The following is a 24,746-nucleotide window of genomic DNA, read 5'->3' as shown; positions in this document are numbered from 1 at the left end:
CTCCCACTAACGGGCAAGCAGCGGACGCGGTCAAGTCTCGGAATGACATTTCGCGACGCCTGACACTTGACAGTTTATGCACCGAAGCTCCGTCTCCATTTCTCGCCAGTCCTCCCCTAAACCACCTGGTCTCACCTTGGCCACCGCCGCCAATCGCCTCCTCTTTGCTGCTCCTCTTTCGCCAACCAGTCGACATCCTCTCACCGAGCTTGATGCGCGAATAATTCCAACTCCTCCTGCCCTGCTGGAGATGCCTTCGGGGACAACACTATGGACTTTGTGAGATACCCTAGACGAAACACCCCTCCCTCCCTTTTGATCTTGGGCTTGGGCAACAAGAAACTTCAATCCTGACCAAAATCTAGTGGTCGCGCCTCCTAGCAGGCACCTCGCTGTCCCCCGCGGCCCATCGCAAGGAAGAAGCAAAGAACCCTACGAAACGTCTGCATCGCTTCGACAAAGAGTACAACCGCATCCTCGTGAGAAGCTTCCCCCGCGCTGCCGGCGAGGCCCTGATCTTAACACGTGATAGCAAATCTGGAGGTCGTCTTCCAATCTCGCCAACGACGTCGATGCCGCCGAGAACCTCGAACTCCGCCTCCAAGAACTTACAAACATCCTCAACGACGAGTCCCGACGACCGCTACCTCACCCGTGCATCCAGTATGCCGCCAAGAAACAAGTCTACGTACCCATTGGCAAGATAGCCACCACTTCCTACAATGAGTGGATCATCAAGGAAGCTGTGCTCTTCTTCGCAACTCTGCTCGAAACCGAAGAGGAGGCATTTGTCGAAAACACAACCTTCTCCGCCAGCTTGACGAACCTCCTGGTGCGCATCACCGGCGTCAACAGTGTGCGGTTGGGCTCTGATACCGAGGCCAAGGTCGTTGAGTTGGCTTTTAACATCACCACCAAGATCCGCCTCAACCGAGAGATACTACACGCCTGGTTCAAGAGCCATCACGATGGGAATCCCAAGGACAAGCCCCAGGACGGGCATGATGCATTTGCTGGCCGAACGCAGAGACAGGATTTCCCGTTATTCTACATCCTGATGGACTACATTCACCACGAGGGTAAGGTTGGGGACTTTGCCAGAACAGGTCTGCTGTACATCATTGAGTCCGCATCAAGCGACGAATCTCTCGAGCAATGGATTGTCGAGAGCGACCTCTCCACTCTCATGGCCACCGGCCTGGGTGCGCTCTACAGTCAGCTGAGTCGCAAGCTGGTTATTGACTATCCCACCAACGATCTGCCTCCCATCCTCGCTCTGTCCGACTACCAACACCCAGCCTCCACCTTTGAGATCATCAGCTCATGCTCTGGTGATTTCCAACTACACCTTGAGACCTTTCTCTCTCATCTTCTCTTCTGGCAGGATGTCTTGGACCACTGCAAATCCGTCGAGGTGAAGCAGACGCTTCTGGAGCATTTCCAGGTCATTTTCCTCCAACAACTCTTGTAAGACAGCCCGCCTGCAGGTTGGCCATGGTAAATATTGACATATTCCCTAGATACCCTTCTTTACTAGAGTCGTCCGATATCGACGGAGGCTCGTCCGTAGCTGTCTTGACGTACCTCCGCCGGATCCTCGAATCCCTAGACCACCCTGACATGATCAATCTTATCCTTCATTACCTGCTCGGCTTGCCTGATCATGTCACCGAAGACATGTCAGGTTCCCGAGCCTCCATCAGTGCGGCTCGCAAGCGTAAATCCATGGATCTCGCTACTATGCTTGCCCAGACCAAATCCGACATCACGGCTACTCCTTTACTCTTCAATCTGGTCGATCTTGCTCAGGCGTGTCTACGCTCACATAACCAGCAGACCATCCGCGTGACTCTCCAGCTGATCTCAGCTATCCTCCGGAGGCATCATCGTTATGCTATCAGCACGCTGCTTCGGACTGAAGCGGTCTTGGGAGTCAAAATGCACCGGACTGTCGGTGCCCACGAGCAGGAGGTGGATTATTTGATGAGTTTGGCTGGGTCCATTGGAGGGCAGGACAACTTTGACGAAATCTACGATAACGTCCTGAAGGACACCATGTCCCGGCTCGAGAGTCATCCCTGCTCCCTGAAGCTGGTCGCACCCAAGATATCCACCAACAATCATGACTTGCCCGCTATTCCTGATACACTGCCTGGGGCGCCACGCGACGTGCACGAGCACACGCTTCGCCCGGACGACCCGCTACTCAACTCGGTTTTGGATCTGCTCGAGACCTTTTTCGTGAACCCCGTCGACACAAATCTCTCCCTCACCGAGGCCATCTTAGACCTGGCCATTTGTGGCTACATGGCACCCGAAGGATGGATGCTGCGGAGCCCTCAAAAGTACACCTACGACGAGCAGCCACCCAGCCCTACCTCGCCCGACGCCTCGACCACTTCCTTTAGACCCCCGACAGACCCTGATTCTACGACGTCGGAGGAACAGCAGACGCTTGAGTCGTTGGATGCCTGCCGTCGTCGTCCAGTATGGGTACAGTCATCCCTACCTCGCATACTCGTCGTCCTACAGCAGTTGTGCAACCAGGTCACCAAGTATCGCGAGACTGTGCCCCGCTTCGAGGATCTTCTGCAAGGTAGGAGAGAGGCGTTCCAGACTGCAGACCGACCCCGCCCGCCTGGTCCACCGTTGCCACCCCGCAAGCCAACACCGCAGAGGCATAGTTCAACGCACACCCCGGAACGTTCAAGTCTGGACGACGCGACCCGCAGTGGCTCGCCAGCGCGGCCCTCGGGCCTCGAACGGTTTGCTCAGCGCCTGGTGTCGGAGCTGAGCACGCCCAGCCGTACTGGAAGCCCACGAGGCAGGAAGAACAGCCGAAGTTCCGGAACGGGTAGCCCGGCACCAGGTGTTATGTCTGGTGGGTATGGATTCTCTACGCCAACGTCTCGGCCTGTTCCCCCGCCCAAAGACACGCCTGGCAGTCACGATAACTCTGGCCGGGGCGCAGCGGATGAAGCTGGGTCGTCGCACACACCTCGAGATCCGGTAGCCAGCCAGGCCGCGGCGTTTGCAGCTATAGATCAGAGCATTCTCGCCCGAAAGGTTGGCATCCCCGGCAAGGTTGAGCCTATCCCACTGGATCTTGGGAAGAAGAAGCCCACATTACACATGCCGCCCCCTAAAGATGATGATGACGAGGGCGGAGATGAGCAGCAAGAGGTAGACCGGGACGGCGATGAGCCAGAACAGGATGCCGTGCCGGGAACACCTAGCGGTGGTACTGCCGGAGCAAGTACGCCAAAGAGGGACACGGAAAAGGAGGAGAGGAAAGCTACGGTGTCACATGTCATCACCAATGTCATTGTGCTACAGTCATTCCTGTTTGAGCTCGCAGCCCTGATCCAGGTGCGCGCGACGCTCTTCAACGAGGTCCGCTATGCGTGAGGCCTCGGAATGCAACGTTGGGCCAGGGACCGGGGGCGAAGCCTCTCTATATATACCAGACAAAATTGTCCTTCTTGTACGTAGTATTCTTTGCGCCTCTGGGACCTGCGTGTAGTCGTCGCATTGCTTGGCGCTTGGTGGGCACATTCTGGCGGCGGTTCACTCACGAGGAATGAAGAATAGACTTTTCCACAATGCTACCATATCCTCATGATTCTGACCATGTGATTCGGTCTGCCGTGGTGGGCTCGGTGTGTGAAGATGGTGAGGCAGTTGTCATGCAAGAGGGGAGGAGGTTGTCTAGACGAAAGACCTGCAACGGCACCAAGGAACCCAAAATGGAGCCGCCGTTCATGCTACTGGATCTGCCGAGGGGAGCCAGGCTGATGATCGACGGCTGACGTGCGCTAATGCATCCAGAGGCGGGGACAGGGATCTGGGGTGTTGCGTGGTGTGGCTGCCGTTGCGCGGGGACTTTTTTCTCTTGGGTATGGCCGGCCTGTTGGTGCCGAGCCCGGTTTTATACTAGGTGAGGGTTGAAGGGGACTTTGGGCTTGAGCTGGGCGTTCGTGAGGTTGCATGATTGGAGAGGATCGAGACCGGGGACATTGCTGGCTGAAGGGGGTTCTTGGGAGTTCTTGGGCTTGGCTGGGCACGTCAAGTCGGATTCGCGAATATTCTGGAAGGATGGGATGGGTTGAGAGATCAAGGCAGGGGTGTCTACACAACGTCTGAGCTAGGAGATCTTTCTTGTCCAGAAAGTGAAGGCAGGCGCAGCAAGAGCTGAGAAACACACACTCTGGTTTATCTTGTCACGACACGACTCGGTTTGGTGAGGTTTCTTGGTTTTCTGGCTCTTTTGCTTTCTTGGCATCTTGGGAGGAATACGCGCGCTTGGGTACGTGAGTTCGGACCGAGCTATAGTTCCATGGACGCTGAGAGCAACAGATCTCGATCCCTCGATTGTCAAATAAAGAGAGTCGAGGCTTAAATCTTGGTTTGTGACACACCGTTCGTCATTGAGGCAGAGGGCAGAGTTTATCGAAACAGCCCGATGTCTTCGTTCAACTCGGTTAAGATGAGGGGTCGGTGAGAAAGAAGGCTAGTGGAAATTTGGCGGATAAAAGAAGAGATGGGAGGAATTAGAAGTTGCTGAGCACTCTGGTGGATGGCGCAAAGGCTCGGGAGAACCGGATTACGGCATCGCTTCAGATGAAGTGGTCGGACGGATGAGGGTCTGAGGGATGGAGGGAATTCTTTCGGTACCGATTTTCCATGTTGCTGTTTTTGGATGGGGCAGCGACCAAGTGTAGAGAGTATGGAATGGACTCTGCCAAGAATGGCAACTCTTCACTTTGCGAGTCGTGGAGGGAACAAAGGGGAGCAAAACTGAATCAGGCTGAGAAGGGCGGTGGCTGTGTGCCGTTTTGCGACAACCGCATGGCGAGTGATTTTGGATAACACGTCGCGAGTCGAGCAGCAGCTGAGAGCCGTCGAATCTTGAGTCGGGATGACCGGATGGTCGGGTGATGTTGAGCGGAATTGAACAGCTCGACCATGTCTTACGAAGGTGAGTTGATTGGAGCTGCAAAGGCAGAGAATATGAGACGAGACGAGACGACATCAGCTGAAAATAGAAGGCGGTATTCTCGCGCGTCGTATTGGGCAGAGTTGGGGAACAGGAGCCTCGAAAGTCTGCCCAAGTTCAAGGCTGCAATCAATATTCAGCCCGGTGGGATGGGAGGGGAAACCGAGTGGACTGGCGGAGAATTCAACTCGCCGAGCAGAGATTCCCGTAGATAGAGACGATTTGAGGTGAAAGAGAAAACCCCGAGAGCAAGTCCCCGCCGTCTGTACCGGATGTTGGCCCGTGGTTCGTGTGGATTGTCGCGGGCTGAAACTGTGGAAACGCGCTTGTGGAAGTTAGATGTGCGCTGCTTATTGCGTACAAGACGTACAGCCATCATCCCCGGACTCTTTCTTATACGATCGTCGCGCCGAGGTGGAATATGAGGTAGTTGGGTAGGGCAAGATGTGAATGTGATACCAGACCAGGGCTGGCATCGAGCGGGCGCGCCACGTTGTGATGCGAGGCAAGGCCGTGGGGCTGCCGGGTGGCCGGTGTTGACGGACAAGGGTGTAGTGTAAGCTGCCTGTCAGCTCACGCAATGGTCAGGGATGTCTGGATTGCTCATGTGGAGAGTTGAAGAATATGGGGAAAGGAGGCGGTGGTCTGGGACCGGACGTCTGGAAGAGAAGAGAAAGATAAAAGAGTCGTGGACGTCCGGTCTTTCTTCCGCACCCTCTTTCTTTTGGTTGCTGCGTCTGAATTCGGACGATCACTTTACTTGACAATTACAACATTTACTTCCGGTAACCAACTATCGAATAGACCAAGCGTCGATCATTTCCTTTCAAATTATACACATACACAACTATCCTATACGACTCAACGTCATCGCCGGCTCGAACACACATTTCACGACGGCGGGAACGAGTTACGACAAGGTTCACACTACACACACGAAGATACGAAGCGTTGGAATTAGACAAGATGAAGTTCTCTGCTGTTGCCGTCGTCGCCGCTGCGGTTGCCGGCGTTGGTGCCGTGCCCGTTGAGTCTGGGTAAGACTCACAACTCTTCCACCTGACACCCAACTAACAAACACTTCCAGCCCCATCGCAAGCCTCCAAGCCCGCGCCTCGGACGCAATCGGCGGCGTCGTAAGCTTCATCAAGCGCGAAGATGCTGGGAAACCCGTCGTCCCGCAAATCAAGCGCTCCCCGATCCGCTTCCATTCCGGACTCGCCCACGAGGAAGCCATGGCCGCCGTCGCCCGACGCGCCGACAAGCCCGGCAAAAATGACCCGCCTCCGCCCTTAAACCCGTTTGGCACCGACGCGAAGAAGCGCGAGGCGGTCATCGAGGCGCGCAAGAAGAAGGGGGGCGAGGAGGAGGTCCCGCCGCTGGCGCCATTCTCGACAAAGAGCAAAGGGGAGAAGAGGGGCGGTGATCTGACGACGAGGCAGAAGGCCAAGGAGAGCGTGCCGCCTTTGGCGCCGTTTTCTACCGGGGGGAGTAAGTCGAAGAAGGCTGTGAGGATGTAAAGTCTTCCGACTTGACCCTCTTCAGTTTTTTTTGGTTGGCTTCTTGTCTGAGACAAGAACTTCTTCTCTTCTCCTAACCGGGCTGGAATCCGCTGGCAATGATTGAGGGTTCTTCTTAAAAGGCTGGGTCACCTTTGCGTCAACATACGGGAGGAGGGAAGATGGATGGGAAGCAACCCTTTTTTTCTCCTTTTTTAGAGTGGGTGGGGGCTGTGAGAGTTCCTGGGGAATTGATCTTCTATTCACTGTATATTCTTTTTTCCAAGCTGTTTATATGATGTTTTTCATTTTTGAGGTAGTTCTCCCAAGAGTCCAAGCATGATACTCATGATGTTGGAGTTTCTGGTAGACTGGGGAGGGTGAGATGCAACGCACCGAGAACCCCCAAGGGTAGATAAAAGCTGGGCACTGCAGCATCGATCTGCCGAATATAGAAGAACCTTTCTGATATTGAGTTTCGAAACGTCTGACGGGCGGGTGGGAGTGTTCATGTTGACGTGGTTGAGAGCTCGCGAGGACTTGCCATGTGCGGGAGCCTGTGCGACTACGAGATCTCCTATGATTTGAACGATTTCCGTCCAGGTTGAGCCCCGCAAGGCTACTACCTAGAGATACATAGCCGGGTGAGTACGGGTTCTGTCACTCGAGTCTGGAGCAACTCGAAATTAGCCAAGGTTTATTGAGACGTCATACGGTCTGCAAATGTTTCTATGCTGCCGAAGAGTCCTAGTCGTCGATCTGACTGATCGGAAGATTGACCCTTTCATTATTGAGATTGATGTAATTTCTCACTGTCTACAATCTCTAGCCTGTGCTTTATCCGCCATTCAATAAAAACCTTTGGATATGCTCAAGCTGACCACGATCGTTTATTATTTTAACCCAATATCTGGAAGAGTGCAGTTGGCGATGGCTGAGTGGAAAAGTTACGGTTCCCAGAAAGTCGAGGTATCTGTCAGTTTATCCCATATTGTGGTTCAGCTGGCACTCCAGCGCTTCTGTGAAGATCCTGTGAGCATAGAGCTTGCTAAACGTGGTTATGAAGTCTGTATGAGATTCGTAGAACGCCCAAGCAATTTGAACAGACATACCGGCTTTTGCCACAGGCTTTTCAAGGCCATTGTTGGGAGTGGAGAAATCTTGCCGTCTCTTGATAGCACTTCGCCTCCGAAAGAACCTATCACTGCTGTTCCGGGACGGCAATCGGAGAGCAAAAGGAGCAAAACGATTGAAAACATGGACGAGGCTCCCTAGCCTTTTCCTATTTGAGGCGAGATCCACGACGGAGACAAGTCACAGGACTCGCTCCATGACCTATGTACTCATAGGGACAGGCTGTCAATCTTGGAGAGGAGTTACAGCTGTATCGAGAGGGTCATTGCCCGGCACTCCAAGAAGTACCAGCGGCTGAGGGGCCCCAGCAGAGAGCCCTCGTCGACTGGCTCGCCGACTACCTCCTTATTCTTATTCTTGACTCGTTTCCTTCTACATGAGCGGCTGCCCTTCAATATAACTCGGTGAAATATGGCACGGAAAGCTTCAGACTAGTTCAGGGTTAAGTCGGTGCACTAGATGATGATCCCGGAATCGGAGCCGATTTCTGTTCCTATCTAGCTGCGCTGTAATAACATAGCCATAGTCCTCACATCGTTCTTCGAAGACGAAGATGCCCCCTTACTAATTCTCGCTAGCTGGAAGTATCCTCCGTATTCGAAGTCGTGATCAAGGCCACGAGTAATACCATGGATCGCTTGGGGTTGAGGAGCCTCGAAACCGGTGGGAGTGTCTTTGAGGAGCAAGTCCGGAGTGAGACTCTCGGCAATAGGAATGGCTTGATTGTGAGGAACGTAGTCGGCTAAGTGGTGGCGACAACATTGGTAGCGGCGAGGGCGGTGACAGGCTTCTCGATCTCGGGGCGGACCTTGAGGACATCGCGTCCTTTGGGGTAAGAGATCTGCTCGAGGGCGTCAGGCAAGCTGCGACGCTTATCGACATTCCAGTAGCGCTTGCTACAGATGCTGGAGCGGTAGCAACTATTGGTGAAAAGAAGTTAGCTACAGAGTTGAACAAGGTTGCCTCGGGGGGTGGGGGGGGGGGGGTGGAAAGGGGAAGAGATATGTACCCCTCATTGACCCAATAGTCCAGCTTTGGACCACCAGGGCACATGGTGTTCCTGATAGCACGCTCGACATCAGGGCGCCGATCACCGAGAAAGTGGATGTGCTGAATGTTGAGGACAAGCCACATGCCATTGCCATTCTCGTTGGCCTCGTAAGTGCGGTCGCACTTCTTCATCACAATCTCCTCGATATAGGAATTGGTCTCCTTTGCAACCTGCGCCCGCATCATGCCGCACCAGTGGGTGCTGACCTTGCCAATAGGCTTGATGCGGATGATGTATTCAATGTCGTCCTGGAAACCACAGTTCTCTTCCGAGTAGGAGCAGTCGATCTGAGGGGTGATGCCGCGCCTGAGGATATCGCCGCAGTCGTGAGGGGCGATCGTTTCATCGCGAGCGGTAAGACCGGCCTCGATGGCGATGACGGGGAAGGTTTCGGCCTTGGTGATAGTAAGGTCCTCGCCCAGGGCAAAAGTAGCCAGGGAATAAATACCCAAGGCGAGGATTGCCTGGAAGACGATACGGGAGACCATCATCATGATGAGTGCTCCTCAACTTCGTCAGTGGTCTCAATGTGGGTGGTTGTAAAGGTGATCGAGAATCGAGGGTTTTTGAGGGAAGTACCGAGTTTTTCTCAATGAAAGAGAGAAAGGAAGTAGATGTGAAAGAGGAGATGTGTGTTCGACAGAATGAAGTAGGAGGAAAGGGCTGAGCTATGAGGGAGAATTTGGAAGGAATACCAAGCCACCTCATCTGGTCACGTTTTTCTGAATAACGCCCGGAAGATCTTTGAGCAAATGACCTATTTGACCTCAGGCAGAAGCCTCCTTATGAGATACCAACAGTGGGAAGGAAGGAGCATATGAGAAAGCAGACTGGAGAAAAGACCCGGTATGTGGGTGGCGTCACTTGGAACAGTGAATGTTGGGAATACTCACTTCACCGCTTAGGTATGGGATGATGTGTTCTACACTGGGTACTTTCTCTAAGCTTAGCTCTGTAGATATTGAAAAACTTCACTATCAAAAGAGAACAAACGGTGAATGATTGCTGTGTAAAACAATGCTCAGGGCATCTGTGTGGTTGTACAACGTCAAAGAGTTTGCTACCTTTATTGCATCATCACGCTTCTGCCCCTTGCTTCGTCCCAAACCAGTGACACTCTCCTTTTCACAAAGAACTCGCACCTAACTCTCATCTTTGAGAAACGAATGATGCCCTGCAGGCGCCAAGTTCGTATATATATCTGATCGCGCACTACCTGACCAAAAGTGGTCTGCCCAAACAAGTCAGTCTATTATATGAGTTGGAATCTGGTTCTGGAACCTTGAACTTCCTGATATTGTCAATTGGAGTGCCCATGCGTGTTTCAGGAGTTGTTCGCCCAAAGCACGCGTAATTTGGACGCCCATGATTCCTAAAACAACGCTTCTGCCGGTCTTGCAAGGAAAAGAGAGGCACGCAACTGGCGATCATCGATTTTGAGGGGAGCAATAACCGGCGGTATTGGAAAGTGAGAACAAATGCCGTCAAGACTTATGTGGGAAGCTTACTTGATATCGCTCAACCTCTTATTCCTCACCGTCAAAGCTCCCATCCTCTCGATACGTATGTGGTAGTATTCATTTCTGCCACCAACAAGCGTGCAGTCTTCATTGAATGTGTCAGAGCAGTCGGTAAATACACAGTTGTCTACTAGCGCTGATGCTCGCTCGAGCCTACGTCATGGAGATGTTTGCAAAGTTGAGAGCTTGGGCGTGCCAGGAAAGTGAAGTGTTGACCAAAGACATTGATAAAGAAGGCTGGCTTAGTGAACAGGCAAAGGCATCATGCCATACACAGACCCATCAATCAAGCTATAAGCACTCGAGCTTAGTTATTGGTCAAGAAGAATTAATAACAGTCTCTTGTCTTGAATTGGTGACATCTGTTGCAGCATGTTTACCTGGAAATAGATGGTTTGACTCATACCACTTGAGGAGCTTTTCCTATGATCACACGGATAAGACCTAGAAGTCCACAATCTGATGGTAAGACAGACGAGAAACTTCGAATCAATGGTTTCCCCACGATCAAATACCAAATAGAACAGGCCTTGTCTAGAAGCCACCTATCTCTTGAGAGTCCGAGGGCAAAGAACAAAAAGTGAGTAGATGCTATCGAGTAGGCATCAGGTTACAATTCGAACCAGATAGAATGGCATTCACAGCACACTGGTAAAGTTGTTTTGAGATCATCCTTGCGTCAACGGGATGCCATGCTTTGGCATTAGTCATGCTCAAAGAGAAGTCCCAATTTCCCGGACAAGCCCGTTGCAGAGTGGCAGCGATCTTTGGTCCGAATAGATTGTTCCCCAGACTTCCTGGGAAGGATATGACTCGGCACAGGCCCCTCTTATTCTACGAATAGTGAGATAACACATTCCCCTATCAAGAACTCGGGAACACGTTGCCTGGAAACTCAAAAGCAATGTACATTAATTTGATAATCAAACAAAGTTCGGATGACTAAATAGAGCATTGGGAAAAAAAAAATGACATTCCCCGCAATCTTCAATCAATGAATGCATCGTCATATTGAGGCCTTGATGAAAGCGACATTTCACACCTCCAGAGGTCGGGGAAGCCGATACCTTATCAGCCATCTGCCATCCACTGAGGACTCCATGGGGCACGTAAGGCTTGGGAGAGTACATACAAATGTAAATGACTTTTCGAGTCCGACTTCCCCTCGCCACAATCAGCTCGTACTTTATTTCAAATTCTCGTTCACAGCTTCTATCATACAGACTATCTTTTAATCACGTATAATTGGTTCGGCATATCATACTAGTAGCCCAAGATTATCATGTCGTTGAGAGATCTTTGCCTACTCAGCCTGCTGATGTAAGCTGGCACTTCGAGTAAGGTACGAGTGAAATTGAGAGCTAATTGATCCCAGGGTGGCGCGTGTCAGCGCTGATAAGCACCGCCTTTGCGCCTGTATCAGCGACCAGGGTCTTGTTGGTGTTCAAATCAACGACGATGCAACAAAAGCAGTTGTCAATGCGTACGACGGACGGTTCGTTTATGGTGAGAGAATTGGCCTTCACGCTATTAAACTTCATCGTCGCTAACAAGATCTTATAGCTGGAGGCAATTGGTTTTCTGATGAGCTACACGGCGCGCCGTACAGCGGCCCTTACGTATGTCGGCACCATTCTTCCCCTCCAATGGTTTTGTATCAGGTTGATTAGGTTGCTGATGAGAAATAGTGGCATGCGATAGAAGGAACAGTCAACGGTGCCAAAGATGATGGGTGGGTCGGCGGTGATGAGGCGCATGGGCTTTGCAAGAAGCAGAATTGCGACAGCGCATGCTTCTCGCCTGGGGAATCTTTCAACTGGCAGGGCTGTGGGCCAGATGATGAGTGCTTCACCTCCAAGGCAAAGAAGACGGATAAGTTTGGTAACCCTGTGTAACACTATTGTTGATTCAGGTTGCTGGACATGTAAATTCAAATACTCCGGAAGATTAGGCAAACTACTACACACATGAAATATTCAAGATTTTTGCTATTGCTCTTCCGGCGCGTTGTCGGCATGAAAGCATGAGGACAGATTGTGGAGCCAGCCGGGCGCCATAAGATAGCACGACGACCAGGCAGGAACATTTTGAGTTGATTTTCTCAAGTTTCCGACCGATCTGACCGAGGCTCGGTCAGGGCCAAGAGAGGCGCGGTTTTAGCGAGATTCAGCGAATCGGGCAGCCTAACTCACTATCACCAAAAGTTCACAACTGGCCTTAGGCAAGGCACTGCAAGCACCCAATTCCCTAAGGACACTAGGTTACGGGAAAGATGGTCTAATTAAGCTTGGTCAGAATCTTAACCTGTTAATGTGGAGATCCCGAGCTTACCATTGCATCTTCGCATGGCAAAGTGACTGCTATCTAGTGTGGAACGCGTGGGAATCGGTCAAGCTTCCGAAAGGACCATGGAACTTTGATAATTCAAGTACCCCTCCTAGGTTGCCGTCCAATCGAAGAAAGTCGATTGAGCGGCTGAAAACCATCTAATTCGGGAGACCGCACACTGCTGCCTCGCATCTCGGCTGCAGCGCGCGATAGGTCTTGCCATTGTTAATCCTTGAGGGCAGATCCTTCGTACAGGGTGGTATTACTTGGGGCTGTGAGATTTTCTTGTAACCGCCTAGTCGCACATCGTTAGCGCTTATTTTGCGTAGCAGGGTCAAGCATCCTCCGCGATTCTGCCTTGCAGAATGGTTTTGTTAAATGCTGCGAGGTCCCGGATGTCTCATCCTTCCGTCGTTCAAGCTGAAGTTAGCTAAAATCTGAGTCCCCTTGTCGCGGTGAAACGTCCATAGCGTCACGCATCATATCAGTCGTTTCCATCAAGAACCGTTCAACTTGTTGCCATGGCTCTACCAAGCCTGTGGGTTTGTCTCTATTTGCTCTTCGCAGTATTTGTCGCCGCCGAAAATCGTTTTCGCCGGCCACCTGGCCCAGGTCTCGCCTATGACTACCGAGACAACAACGCTTACACAATAGGAGACATTATAGATCTCCACTGGGACATGGAATACGACTCAGCCAGGTTGATATTATGGCAAGAATCGGTAGGAGGCGGAAGCACTTTAGACTACATCGATGTCGTAGGTGAGTTGCACGATCTTATGAAGCCTGAGTTCAAATAGGCAAAGCGACGGAAGGCCTGCAACTTAGGGAGAACTCCCATGGCTGACATCGATTGCCCGGCCGTAGCGAGCACCTCCGCAAAGTCAATTAACTGGGAAGTCTCCATAAAGGACTTCCCTAATCCGAAACTCAGCAACCTCTACTTCTTCGAATTACTCGGGCCAGGCAAAGAACCGGCAAACTGGGGCGTCACCTGCCACTATTTCAACATCACCGAAGCCCAAGTAATACCCCAACCAAGCAACAACTCTGCAGCAACACCACTGCCGACGACGAAAGATCAAGGCTTATCGTCGGGAGCTGCAGCAGGCATTGCGGTTGGAGTTACTTTTGCTGCAGTGTTGGGCGTGGGCACTATCGGGTGGCTTTTGTGGCGTCGACGACAAGCGAGAAAAACCCCGATCGCACAAGCTGAGAAGAAGCACAGCCTTGATGGGAGCCAGCAACAACAGTATCACTATGCCCAAGCCCCTGGATGGCAGCCAGAACTGCCAGTTGAGGGGCATGGCTTGTATGAAATATCCGCCAGCAGCATGAATGTCAGATACGAGATGGCATCCCACCAAGGCATAGGCCAGGCAGAATTTGGAGACGACAGACCAAAAGCTTTCGCAGATATGCGCTGAATGTGTCCTCGTCTCAGAAGAGGCACTGCTCGCATTGGGTTAAATAATAGTACAAAGGGTATTCGCGACTCCTCCCCCCAGATCACTTCGGAGCACGGCCTTCCCTACTTGGCCTGCTCAGTGACCTTAGCGACGCGTAGTGTTACGGGAACAGAAGTCCAATAGTCATGCTCCGCGTGAAACCGCCTTCCCAGGGTCTCCCGTTTGCCCTCTGGAGAGATCCTCTGGATGCTGAGAAGGATATCTCCGCGTGGCTCCTCCGGCACCTCGATCCAGAGTTTGTGTATCCTGGGCGGCCCCGGCAGAACCGGGATCACAAAATCTGGGGAAGCTCTCTTCTCGTCAACATCACCTTCATAGAGACCCCGCTCTTCAAGAACCATCACTTCTTTCGCTATCCGCGCGGATAACATCGCATCCCAGATTCCTTCCTGCCGTTGAGATGCTAGAAGAAGTTCCAATGCCTGACGTCTGATCCTGGGCACGCGACACTTGACAGCGGTGAAGAATAACGGCGGAACCAAGCCCGTGTCTGAGGCGTGCTCAGCTTGATGCGTATAATCCTCTGGGGACGATTCAGCAGCAGGTGTCAGCATCGTTGCAGATGATGTCGCCTCAATAAGCTGCCTCGCCGAAGCTACAACCGACGCAAAGTGACTCGTGTATAGGTCAAAGATAAGCTCATTTCCAGGATTTAGAGAAGTATTGGTGATGATGTATGCCATAGTGTGATAAATCGGCAGCGGTCCGTAGGCGAGCCTCTCTCGATCTGTTACGAAGTTCCACGTCCTGCCTTTGAAGATTTCAAAGGCTTGTATCCACGATTCTAGCTCGTTCCGAAGGGACTGCTGTGTAGCGAGCAGCTCAAAGATGTCAGCTGCATCTTCTGCTGGTCCGGCCGCGGCACCATCTTTCTGTAATTGGTACGCTCTGAACAAGAGACCATCGAGGCTTTGGCTAGCGTCCCGAACTGATTGAAACAGCCGGGGCATTGGCGGCCATATCGATGAGGTGTGTTTAGTGCCGGCACCTTGGTAAAACTCGTTCGTAAGAAGAGTCGCTTGGATATCTAGTCGAGGTATGACATCAACGAACCAGTCATCTGCTGGGTCGCATGATGATGTCGGAGCAGAAGATCTCAACAAGCTTCCCAGAAGCTGGAGACTGTGCCTGAAGTGAAGGAATCCCGTCTTGTATCGCTTTTGCATGAACTCCATGCATATGTAGACCGTGCAGACAACTAGAACGACGCGTATTGATTCTGTGCTTGGCGTGCGTAGATGCTTCTGAAGGTGATAAATAGACTTGTTGTAATACTGCAGGCTGAGGTGTTCCTGTTGATCCGCTGTCTCGGGACTTGACGGCTCCCTTTTGACGATGCATGCGTCGATGTTTGATGTCTCGTGGGCCGCACCCAGGGCGAGGATAGCATAGAGGATAGCAGGCTCAGTCGAGCTAGCTTGAAGCACCAAGGTCTTCCAGAACGGCGAGTTGAAGACGCCAGGCAGTTGGTTCGTGGTCCGGCTCACGAACCACTCGAAGTGAAGTTTATCAGTACAGCTCAGCTCCGCCGAGCCCGCATGTGTGTCGCAACGCGATGGAGATGCTGATGAGGTCTGGAGAAGTGGCAGTGAGGGTCTGCGGGCCGCTGGACCGCCACCCTCACCGCCGTAGCCATCGCAGACCTTGCCTGTGATGCTACACCGTCGACAAGCTGGTCTTGTCTCATCACACTTGACTCTATGGATTCTAGAGACCAGGTCAGTCCGAGTCCTTCTGACATCGTCCTATGTTGTACCGCGACGGAATGTTCGGACTTACCTGCAAGGTGTGCAACTCTTCTTAGCTTGGACGGATGGCCGTGACTTGGATCCGGAGGTACCGGGTGGAGAACGGCCACAGCTCATGGCAACGAACTCTAACGAGACCTTACAGTCCGCCGGACACGCCGGGCTCGAATAGTGGGGCTTTCGGAGGCGCGGCAAGGGCGCGCGACGCGAGATATCGAATGCGAGCTGCTGCTATATTTCTGCCGGCAGAAGGGGAGGGTGGAGCTGAGCGACACTTTGGCCGGGCCCTTTCAACTCGACTCGACCTAGAGGTGTTGTGAATCGAGGAGAAGAGGGGCTGACGTCAAAGGAGGTATGCGATGGCTTAAACTAACTTTCCTAGAAACCAGTACTCGGTTACCATTTAACTGTGCTGATTGGCGGTCGCCGATAGAGTTTCATCGTCCCCCGTTCTGGTTGATGGCCAGGGTCAAAGTGTAATCTCGCCAGAGGGCTAAGCTTTCGGTGAGCTGACCGAGTCATGGCCTGATTGCGGTTGAAGCGCGACGCCTCACCGCCTGCAAGCCGCATGGGCTCTGTATATCGCAGGTCGCCCATCGATGAAGGATACGGTATGTTATATTTCAAGTATCTCCCTTGGCGATGTGAGGCCGGGTCAACGACCAGTGATCTGACCCTCTTCAGGCTGTGAGAAGAGCCACTTGTATTTCGCTAGAATGCCGTGGCACCCAAGATTTGCTACACAGTATTATGTATGAGCCCGTAGAAACAACCCGGCCTCGCTGGACGGCTTGCATTTCCTCGATCAATGGTTTCCAAACTTCATCTCGTTAACCAGCGTAAGTTCCAACGCGCGGTCCAAAATATTCGCCTTTAGGCAGCTTCAGCAGCGTGCAGGCCGTAGACTCGCATCCACTCTCCGAGTCGTTGCCCCACCAAGTAATCTCAAATCCATGATAACTGACGGCAAAGAAGATAATCACACCAGCGATGGCGATGGCAGTCGAGAAAGCCGCCGACAAGACGTAGTTGTACTTTGACCAGAACGCAAGATAACGCTGGCGGAGGTACACCATGCTCAGCCACCCAGGCAGAACGGCCGGCCACATGTAAGCGATGTTGTACTTGACTTGATGTTAGCCACAAAAGCGATCGTAAACCAACCATTGGGAAAGCTTACAGGAGACCAGCTGATGCCACCGCTGAGGATCATCACTGGGTGAATCTTGGCGAACCAGTGGGTACGAGGAAATCTGCGCTGGAAGTAGTAGAAAACGAAAGGAAGTGCAAAGCCGACCGGGAACGCTGAGAGCAGGGCTGTATAGATCCCGCCAGATCCAAAGACCTTTCGGGCCCCTAGACTACCGAACAGCACCGCAGCAGTAAAGTAGGTGTTTACGCCAGGGCAAGTGAAACGGTCTTTTTGGTTTCTGTAGGACTTTCATGTTAGTCGTCCGAACATGATAAATATGATGTTACGCAGTATACTGACGTTGAGCAAAGATCTGGAATGTTGCTGATCTGAAAGTTCATAACGCCAGTACAGACAAATGCTGAGACAAAGACAGCAACGACTTGAGCGGCGAAGGTGTGTCTCTGTGGGATCTTGAGGTAGTGAGCTAGCTTCAAGTCATTGGCAAAGTCAAGAGCATGAGCTGTAGTGACATAACTGCGAGTATCGTAAGTTGTTGAATACTAAGGTACCTCAGGTGGAACACTACAGCAGATTATTCACTTACCCGAAGCACTTGAAGAAGTTCATGGCCAAGGCATTGCCCGGCTCCCAGGCACCTCCAATGAATTCCGCAAGGACGCTATGTCATGTTAGTCCTATATGAACAACTAAAAACCATGGACAAGCCAGGTTTGCTTACTTGAATTCCACTTCCATGCCAGTCGTAGCGAAAATAATACCTGTTGGAATAACAAAGACCAAGGCAAGCGCAATGCCGAAGAACACAACACCAACGCTCGTCTGGTAGAATGTTAGTCGCTAAGCAGCAACGGCAGTAGCAGTATGGGTCGTTCGACGTACCTCGGTCGGCCATGCAGCAACTGCCGCAACACCGAAAGCAATGGCGGCCAGATTGAGAATCAGGTACCACCATTCAGGAACTGAGAGGGATTTTAGTACCAATTAATTTCCCAAGTGAGCTTCGGACATACCTTCAGGGTAGTTGGACATCAGCCTTGTATGAACATCCTTGAAATCAGTCGACGCCTCTTTCTTGAAGCTGCGCCACAAACTCCGGAAGCCAAGTGCAATATCGTGACGATGATAGAGAATAGCATAGGACACGGTAGCCGCATAGACAGCGAAGAAGTAGTAGTACATCGTGATACTACTAGCTGCGAGGTACACGGGGGAGTACGCCTGGTACTTGGTCTCGTCGAGCCACCCTCTGCCATCCAAGATCTTCGAAACGTTGTATGAGCCACCGAAGTGATTATACATCAGATTCGAGTTGATAGGGAGGTAAGCAGTGTTGTACGCATTGGTCCAGTAGAGTCCGATGATTGTAATACCGCCCAGGAACACGCCGATGAAGGTGTTGAAGGTAACACGGAAAGGGACCACAAGAGGCTGAACGACGTGTGTCGCAACATTCCAGTCAAAAGTTGGGATGGGATTGAAGCCGAGACCCTTGTTAACACCGGTAATGGCAGTGAGTGTAAAGTTATTGGGAGCAATCCAGGCGATCCAGTTGAAAAGGGATAGTGCACCGAAGATGTAATCGGGGAACCAGAACCACACAAACATCGCGGCAAAAGCAACCATGAAGAATCGGTATCGCGACATGTTGTAGATCTTCTTAAAAGGACCGGGTACTGGATGATTTGCCTCTGTGGGAACCATTAGCATCCAACTTCGTCATATGTTTAGCATATTACTAATACCATACCGTTGTGTAAGGAGCTGTTGAGAGCGATGGTGACTAGAGATGCCGGCCAGAGGCAGAAAGATGGGTAGACCAAGAACCTTCTACACAGGCCGGCTAGTCCGAATCCCATCAGATTTGTGGAAAGAGCCAGAAGAATCTGGTAACTGAAGGACTTGGCATATTTCTGGCCAAAGTAACGGTCCATCCACTGCGTAAAGACTAACGTTTTATTAGCAATGGACGGCCGAATTACGTGTCGAGTAGTCTGTAGAGGATGACTCACTGATGTATCTGGAACTCGGCAGAGTCTTTCCAACACTTGCCATGATCGAAATGAGCATGTGCTCTTTCTTGTTGAACGGTCCAGGATTGAGACTATGCCGAACCCCAAAGAGCGTGAAGCCAACATCGGGAAGCCATTTTTCGGCAGCTTTGCCGACTGGATACGCGAGGAGTTGTACGACTTCCGCGCGCAAGGTGATGGAAGGCTGACGCACACTGAAGAGCTGGTTAATGAAAGCGATGAAGACGACGAAAAAGAGACCAATAGTCCAGGCACGGATCGTGGCGACTGGCATGCTAGCATCGTCATGCGGGTCGACTACAGCGCGAACCTCGGCGTACGGGCTATTGGAAGTCAACAGAGAAACTTCGATCTTGGCCTCTGAGATTTCACGACTGTGCGAATCCGGTTTGACAAGGATGTCTTCGTTGGCAAGAAACTCCTTGAGACGCTCGAGGGCTCCTGCCGGGAAGTTGGGATCGAGACCATGCTGTTGCACGAGTCTCTCGGCCGACTTTGAGATGGGTTAGAGGCTGAAGCTTCCTGCCTACAAAGGTGGGGTCCGAAGACTGCATACCGATCTGGTCTCCTCGAGAGATAGGGAGCGTGAAAGTTCTCTGGCTTCGAGGACTTCTTCGGGGGTGGCATTGAGTTGCCTGCGAAGTGTCAGCTTTCTCGGCGACTTGATATGGTCTGGTGTAAATCTCGGTGTGGAAATCAAGTAAATACCTCGCTACATCGTCGATGGAAACCTTTTCATCGAAACTCTCTCTCTGTGTAAGTGTCAGATTGACTCATCTGTGCATTCGATCAGAGTAGGTCAAACCTGAAGGTTTGCATCTGCGGGTGTGACAACGTCGATGGTGTCTCCCGTTTTCTCATTGAGTGTACCCATATTGATCCGTGACTAACTAGGCGACAAGTTCAATTATCAACATGTACAAAAGACTTGGGGTTGAGAACAGGATGCATCGCTCCAAGAAGACAGCCGGTGGGATAGAGACAGACAGAGTCCGAAGCCACCTTATCTTTATCGACGTCCTGATCCAGGGCAAAACCTCGACCTTAGCCGGGCCGACTGTCAGTGGCGTCAATGTCTAGGGTCTTTGCGTTGCCTGGATGTATTCTGAGCTAAAAGTGGATGTTGGTAGGACACATCTAGATCCCGCGTTGGTCTGCTTGGCGCAATAAGCTGTTCATTCAGAACCTCGACAGTGGTGTGGTCCCAGGTCGTCCGTGTCCTAACTCCGCAAAGGATTCGCCGGACATGCGTTCAACTAAAGTAACTTTTCCTCACAGCTTGCGTACAACAACAAAGATATCTCGGACGAAATGACCCAAAGGCGTCACATTACCGAGGTCCACACCCAATGAAGTATGCCATTACACTCCTGACTCTTGCGCCATATCCCAAAATGCTTATGATCCTAATAAGATGCCCGGTTTCGGTTTCCGTCGTTCCTCTAAACGCGCTGACATCTGAACGGCTTTTACAATCGGCTCCGGTGAAAGCAGGTCAGTTACGTACCAGTATGCTTAATCCGTATTGACCTCCCGCTGTAAGTCCCCGTTCGACGCGTTGAACACCAAATCGCCGGGATTTTGCAGGGAAATGGTCGGCGGGAAGTGGGCGGGTACCTTGTGGCGCCATTAAAGACCAGAATGACGGCTTCGGCGTACGAGACCTACTCGGCAAGGCGTCTTGGCAGTTTGCAGATGTCCATCCTTTTTTCGGGCTCTGGAATGGTCTGTTCGGGACTTGAAGCCGGTGTAATTGTCGGGATAGACCCGACTACATGATTGTGGTCGGGTAAAGGCCGCAGCTCTAGAAACAATCGAAAATAGGGTTTTGAGTGTTGTGGAAACGACAACGTAGATATTGATCCTGGTCTTAAGCTCTACAAAGTAACATCTAGTGATTTGGTCGGTTGGAAATCTCATAATGACTGGCTGGATCCATCAGCAATAATTTACTTCCTGAATTTAAAGGGAAGTCTAGTTTGCAACAACGCCCTACCTCCAGAGCGCCAGTGTCTCCAATCAACATACTTTGAATGTACCATGAAAAGAGTGGTAATCTCAATCTCCATGACCAAGATAGGATTACTCGTAACATGCAGTCGAGTTCCCAAGTGGGCCGCCTCCGTCTGACGTGCTTTATCTCCACGTTGACGCCTCTGGGAATAAAGAGCTGCCAAGCCTTATCCCCAACCCACCCCGACGTCGGGACAAACTCACCCGATAACAAGTCGAGCTGCTCGAGGAGAAGCGGTTGCTGTAGCGAATTTGAGTGCACGTAATGCGAATTCTGATCAAAATCAGATCAGCTTTTATCTAACTGTCTTTCTTGAGTAGGAAGGCCCGTCATATCATTGAACCAGAAGCCAAATCACGATGGGCGCTAAAAACGATGAGCTTTTCGACGCAAGCCCCCCTCCGTATCAACCGCAACCACCAACTCGACGCTTCTTTATTCGGAGACGCCGAGGACGTCTAATGACCCTCGCGGGACTTGTCGTTTTTTTACTATTCCTGTCTCACTACAGCAATGCTGTTCGGGAGCCCTCATACAACCAATCAGAGCAATTCGTAAGAGGATTGACCAAGTGTGGCGAGAGTAGTTCGCGAAGCGCGAGTCGAGAGTCGTCCTCGCCAAATCGGTCAAATCCGCGCTGGAACTCAAAGTCTGGACAGCAGCGCGCCATTGTGCTCCGTAATGCAACTCTGTTCGACGGAGAGAAGGTCCTTGCGGCGACTGTCGATATTACGTTCGAACAGGGAGTTATCAAGTCAGTGTTCGAGACTCGGGATGAGGTGACTTTTCCCAGCAATACAGATTTGTATGATGTTAAAGGGAGATTTGTTACTCCTGGTCTTGTTGACATCCATTCTCACCATTTGGAACTCCCTTTCTCTTCGGTCTCAGCGATCGCAGACGTCAACGAGAAGCCTGGACTTGGTCCCATCACTCCTTTCGTCCGTGCGATTGACGGCTTCAAACCATACGATCCTGCGATTAAGATCATTGCGTCCGGCGGTGTCACATCTTCTCTAAATTTGCCTGGGTCTGGCAACATTATTGGTGGCCAAGGGTACTTGGTAAAGAATCTACCGCTTCCTGGTGAAAATGGCGAACCCGTTGTCGAAGAATTGCTACTCGAGCATGGGATTCCGGAGTTGAGTCGTCAACGATATCTTAAGATGGCGTGTGGCGAGAACCCAAAGCACCTGTATGGACACACCCGGCTCGGTAATGTCTGGCTTCTGAGACAGCACTTGGAAAAGGCACAGAAGCTCAAGTCCAAGCAGGAAGCTTGGTGTCAAATTGCCCAAGAACTCCAGTCCGGTGGTTTATGGCAGCAAAGCCGAGTCTCCCGACTTGTAGACAAAGTAGGTGAGCGGCCGGAAGACTTAGAACTAGAAGCAACGGTAGCTCTCCTCAAAGGCGAGTTCAACGTCAACATTCACTGCTATGAACCTGAGGATTTTGAGCGGATGCTCGATGTGCTCCATGAGTTCGGGGTTCATCCACAGGCCTTCCATCATGCTCTTGAAGCTTGGCAGGTTCCCGAGTTTCTCAAGAAGCAGGAAGAGTAAGTACCATCTCACCCTACGGGATCGGGAAGACGTCTTGACACTGGCCAGAAATATCACCATTGCCACCTTTGCCGAGAACTCGCTCTTCAAGCATGAAGCCTACGGAGCAAACCTTCGAGGCCCCAAGATTCTCGATGATCATGGCATCCGCGTTGTTTTGAAGTCGGTCAGTAACTAACGTTTCCGTGTTACATTGATGGTCTTTGACTAACAATTCGGCGTGTGTTCGTTGTAGGACCACACTGGTGAAAGCAATCATGCCAAGTATCTCATGTACCAAGCTGCTGTTTCCCACTCATTCGGCTTGTCCGAAAACAAAGCTCTACAGTCTGTGACCTCTGTCGCTGCACAATCCATCTACCAAGGCCATCGAATTGGCTTCGTAAGACCTGGATATGATGCTGACCTGGTTATCTGGGATTCTCATCCTCTTTCGGTTGGTGCTACAACTGTTCAAGTGTATGTCGATGGCAGAGAGGTTCTCGACATCAAAGACTCTCTTCAACGATTGCAAGCCCAGGTTTCATTCACGGATAATGTTGTGCCGGAGGCACGCCCGTATGTTTTGCAGACAGAGAAGCGAGATGTTTGTAATCGAGCGACAGCTCCGGGAGCAAATATTCTCTTCACCGGCATCAAGAGCTCTCTTTTGGGAAATCAACCCCCTGAGGTTGTCTTAGCCGTCGAACAGGAGCAAGACCTTGCCCTAGTGGTTTCTAACGGTCGTATCACTTGTCTAGATGTCGAGTCCAAATGTTCATCTACCCTTCAGCATAACGGGACTGTGGAGATTAAACTATCCAACGGATACGTCACTCCTGGCCTGATTGCTTTCGGCAATAATCTTGGTATTCTCGACGTTTCATCTGAGCCGTCAACAGGCGACGGATCACCAGGATCAAAGGTTAATGCACTCGATGCCCAGAAGCACTTGCATAGTGCCAAATATGGTGTCCACTTCGGTGGAAGGGGCTTCGGCAGAGCAAGAATCGGCGGTGTGACAAGGACGATCACGGCTCCTATCTTTGGAGGCGGTGTTCTCCAGGGCGTAAGTGTCGGCTTGCGGACAAGTGAGAACGCAACGATTCTGGGAGGCGGGATTTGGCGGGACGAAGTGGCTCTTCACTTTGCTATTGGTCAAGAGGCCAAAGGTGAGTTACTTCCCTTATGAAAAGTAATTAATTTTTCACTGACCCTTGTGCAGGCGATGATACCCCGACTGTGTCTTCCGGCGTTGAGCGACTGCGTCAAACCCTTCTTGAGGGACAGGGCCAAGACCAATCTCCAAGTAGCGTGTACTACCGCGCCGCGCATGGCTCTCTTCCAGTCGTTGTATATACAGTGAACGAGGTTTGTCGGTTCTTCTCCAATATTTGGGAGAGTACACTGAATAAGAGTAAACTTGTCGCAGGATGATATTTCGCAGATTGTTCTCCTGAAGCGAGAATTTCCCACCGTGAAGTTTGTCATCTTCGGCGGCCATGGAGCTCCTCTGGTAAGGCATCGTTTGTATTTTGGAAGAACAAAAAGCTGAAGCAATTGGCACCTAGGTCGCGAAGGAGCTCAACGAAGCTCAGGTCCCCGTCATTCTGACTGGAAACAGGGGTGCGCCCGATAGGTGGGAGAAGAAATCCTCACTTGCGGGCCCGCCTCTCTCACCAAGTCCTGCCCAAGTACTTATTGATGCTGGTGTTCTAGTCGCCCTTGCCGTCAGAGGCGACTCCAAAATCCATGGTTTGGCCCAGGAGGCGCAGTGGGTGGCAAAGTTCGCTGGGCTGGCGGACAAAGAAGCCATCAAGCTGGTCTCGACAAACTTTGATGAGATACTCGGGTTGAATGGCAATTTTCGAGCTCCTAACGGATCTGGAGAGGTACTGACAGAGACCACTATCCTTGGCGACTTTGTCGTCTGGGACGGAAGCCCTCTGAATGGCGAGGGAAGCGTGGTCCTGGCTGTGCAAAGCGACGGAAAGATTGGAGACTGCTGGCCAGATGTTGAAGGGGCCGTCTTGTGACATCGATGCTGGAGGCAACGCGTTTCTGACTAGGCAAGGAAAGTAAAAGCTTAGCATAAAGTCAAAAAGCCAGCATAGGTCAATTCCCGTCTCCGATAATAAATGTGCAAAGCTCAGTGTCAACGTTAGGCTGCATGTCGAAAGAAACGGAACTTACATGTAATAATTCCTAACTCGAGACGGTACTCATGAAGAAGTCCACCTGCACCTAAACTAAAAGTAGC

General features: G+C 51.5%; 9 protein-coding genes across 9 annotated transcripts; 6 read left to right on the top strand and 3 right to left on the bottom strand.

Annotated features, from left to right (window-relative positions):
* Positions 1-270: 270 nt before the first annotated feature.
* On the top strand, positions 271-3,408 carry CCOS01_08204 (uncharacterized protein; the record flags this gene model as incomplete). The annotated part of the gene is made up of 4 exons (XM_060456365.1): positions 271-279; positions 366-479; positions 533-1,467; positions 1,521-3,408. 4 exons carry the CDS (start codon positions 271-273, stop codon positions 3,406-3,408), a joined length of 2,946 nt encoding a protein of 981 aa, XP_060312639.1.
* Positions 3,409-5,962: 2,554 nt separating this feature from the next.
* Positions 5,963-6,516, top strand: CCOS01_08203 (uncharacterized protein; the record flags this gene model as incomplete). Its single annotated transcript, XM_060456364.1, has 2 exons — positions 5,963-6,033; positions 6,084-6,516. 2 exons carry the CDS (start codon positions 5,963-5,965, stop codon positions 6,514-6,516), a joined length of 504 nt encoding a protein of 167 aa, XP_060312638.1.
* Positions 6,517-8,371: 1,855 nt separating this feature from the next.
* CCOS01_08202 (uncharacterized protein) lies at positions 8,372-9,174 on the bottom strand (the record flags this gene model as incomplete). Its single annotated transcript, XM_060456363.1, has 2 exons — positions 8,372-8,549; positions 8,639-9,174. The coding sequence occupies 2 exons, from the start codon at positions 9,172-9,174 to the stop codon at positions 8,372-8,374; spliced, it is 714 nt and encodes a 237-aa protein (XP_060312637.1).
* Positions 9,175-10,158: 984 nt separating this feature from the next.
* Positions 10,159-10,648, top strand: CCOS01_08201 (uncharacterized protein; the record flags this gene model as incomplete). The annotated part of the gene is made up of 2 exons (XM_060456362.1): positions 10,159-10,243; positions 10,335-10,648. The coding sequence occupies 2 exons, from the start codon at positions 10,159-10,161 to the stop codon at positions 10,646-10,648; spliced, it is 399 nt and encodes a 132-aa protein (XP_060312636.1).
* Positions 10,649-11,482: 834 nt separating this feature from the next.
* On the top strand, positions 11,483-12,095 carry CCOS01_08200 (uncharacterized protein; the record flags this gene model as incomplete). Its single annotated transcript, XM_060456361.1, has 4 exons — positions 11,483-11,520; positions 11,576-11,706; positions 11,764-11,819; positions 11,889-12,095. The coding sequence occupies 4 exons, from the start codon at positions 11,483-11,485 to the stop codon at positions 12,093-12,095; spliced, it is 432 nt and encodes a 143-aa protein (XP_060312635.1).
* Positions 12,096-13,049: 954 nt separating this feature from the next.
* On the top strand, positions 13,050-13,955 carry CCOS01_08199 (uncharacterized protein; the record flags this gene model as incomplete). The annotated part of the gene is made up of 2 exons (XM_060456360.1): positions 13,050-13,290; positions 13,396-13,955. The coding sequence occupies 2 exons, from the start codon at positions 13,050-13,052 to the stop codon at positions 13,953-13,955; spliced, it is 801 nt and encodes a 266-aa protein (XP_060312634.1).
* A 104-nt stretch (positions 13,956-14,059) lies between these two features.
* CCOS01_08198 (uncharacterized protein) lies at positions 14,060-16,342 on the bottom strand (the record flags this gene model as incomplete). The annotated part of the gene is made up of 3 exons (XM_060456359.1): positions 14,060-15,704; positions 15,777-15,908; positions 16,260-16,342. 3 exons carry the CDS (start codon positions 16,340-16,342, stop codon positions 14,060-14,062), a joined length of 1,860 nt encoding a protein of 619 aa, XP_060312633.1.
* Positions 16,343-16,575: 233 nt separating this feature from the next.
* Positions 16,576-19,805, bottom strand: CCOS01_08197 (OPT oligopeptide transporter; the record flags this gene model as incomplete). The annotated part of the gene is made up of 12 exons (XM_060456358.1): positions 16,576-16,869; positions 16,926-17,175; positions 17,238-17,414; positions 17,485-17,559; positions 17,620-17,720; positions 17,781-17,860; positions 17,912-18,589; positions 18,649-18,846; positions 18,911-19,424; positions 19,488-19,566; positions 19,640-19,683; positions 19,737-19,805. 12 exons carry the CDS (start codon positions 19,803-19,805, stop codon positions 16,576-16,578), a joined length of 2,559 nt encoding a protein of 852 aa, XP_060312632.1.
* A 1,499-nt stretch (positions 19,806-21,304) lies between these two features.
* On the top strand, positions 21,305-24,522 carry CCOS01_08196 (amidohydrolase; the record flags this gene model as incomplete). The annotated part of the gene is made up of 6 exons (XM_060456357.1): positions 21,305-22,503; positions 22,556-22,673; positions 22,743-23,658; positions 23,712-23,857; positions 23,919-24,002; positions 24,058-24,522. 6 exons carry the CDS (start codon positions 21,305-21,307, stop codon positions 24,520-24,522), a joined length of 2,928 nt encoding a protein of 975 aa, XP_060312631.1.
* Positions 24,523-24,746: the final 224 nt, after the last annotated feature.

This window comes from Colletotrichum costaricense (genome assembly GCF_030867565.1).
Source record: "Colletotrichum costaricense strain IMI 309622 chromosome Unknown Scaffold_8.1, whole genome shotgun sequence".
Lineage (NCBI taxonomy): Eukaryota > Fungi > Ascomycota > Sordariomycetes > Glomerellales > Glomerellaceae > Colletotrichum > Colletotrichum costaricense.
This window is presented reverse-complemented; position numbering and strand designations above follow the sequence as displayed.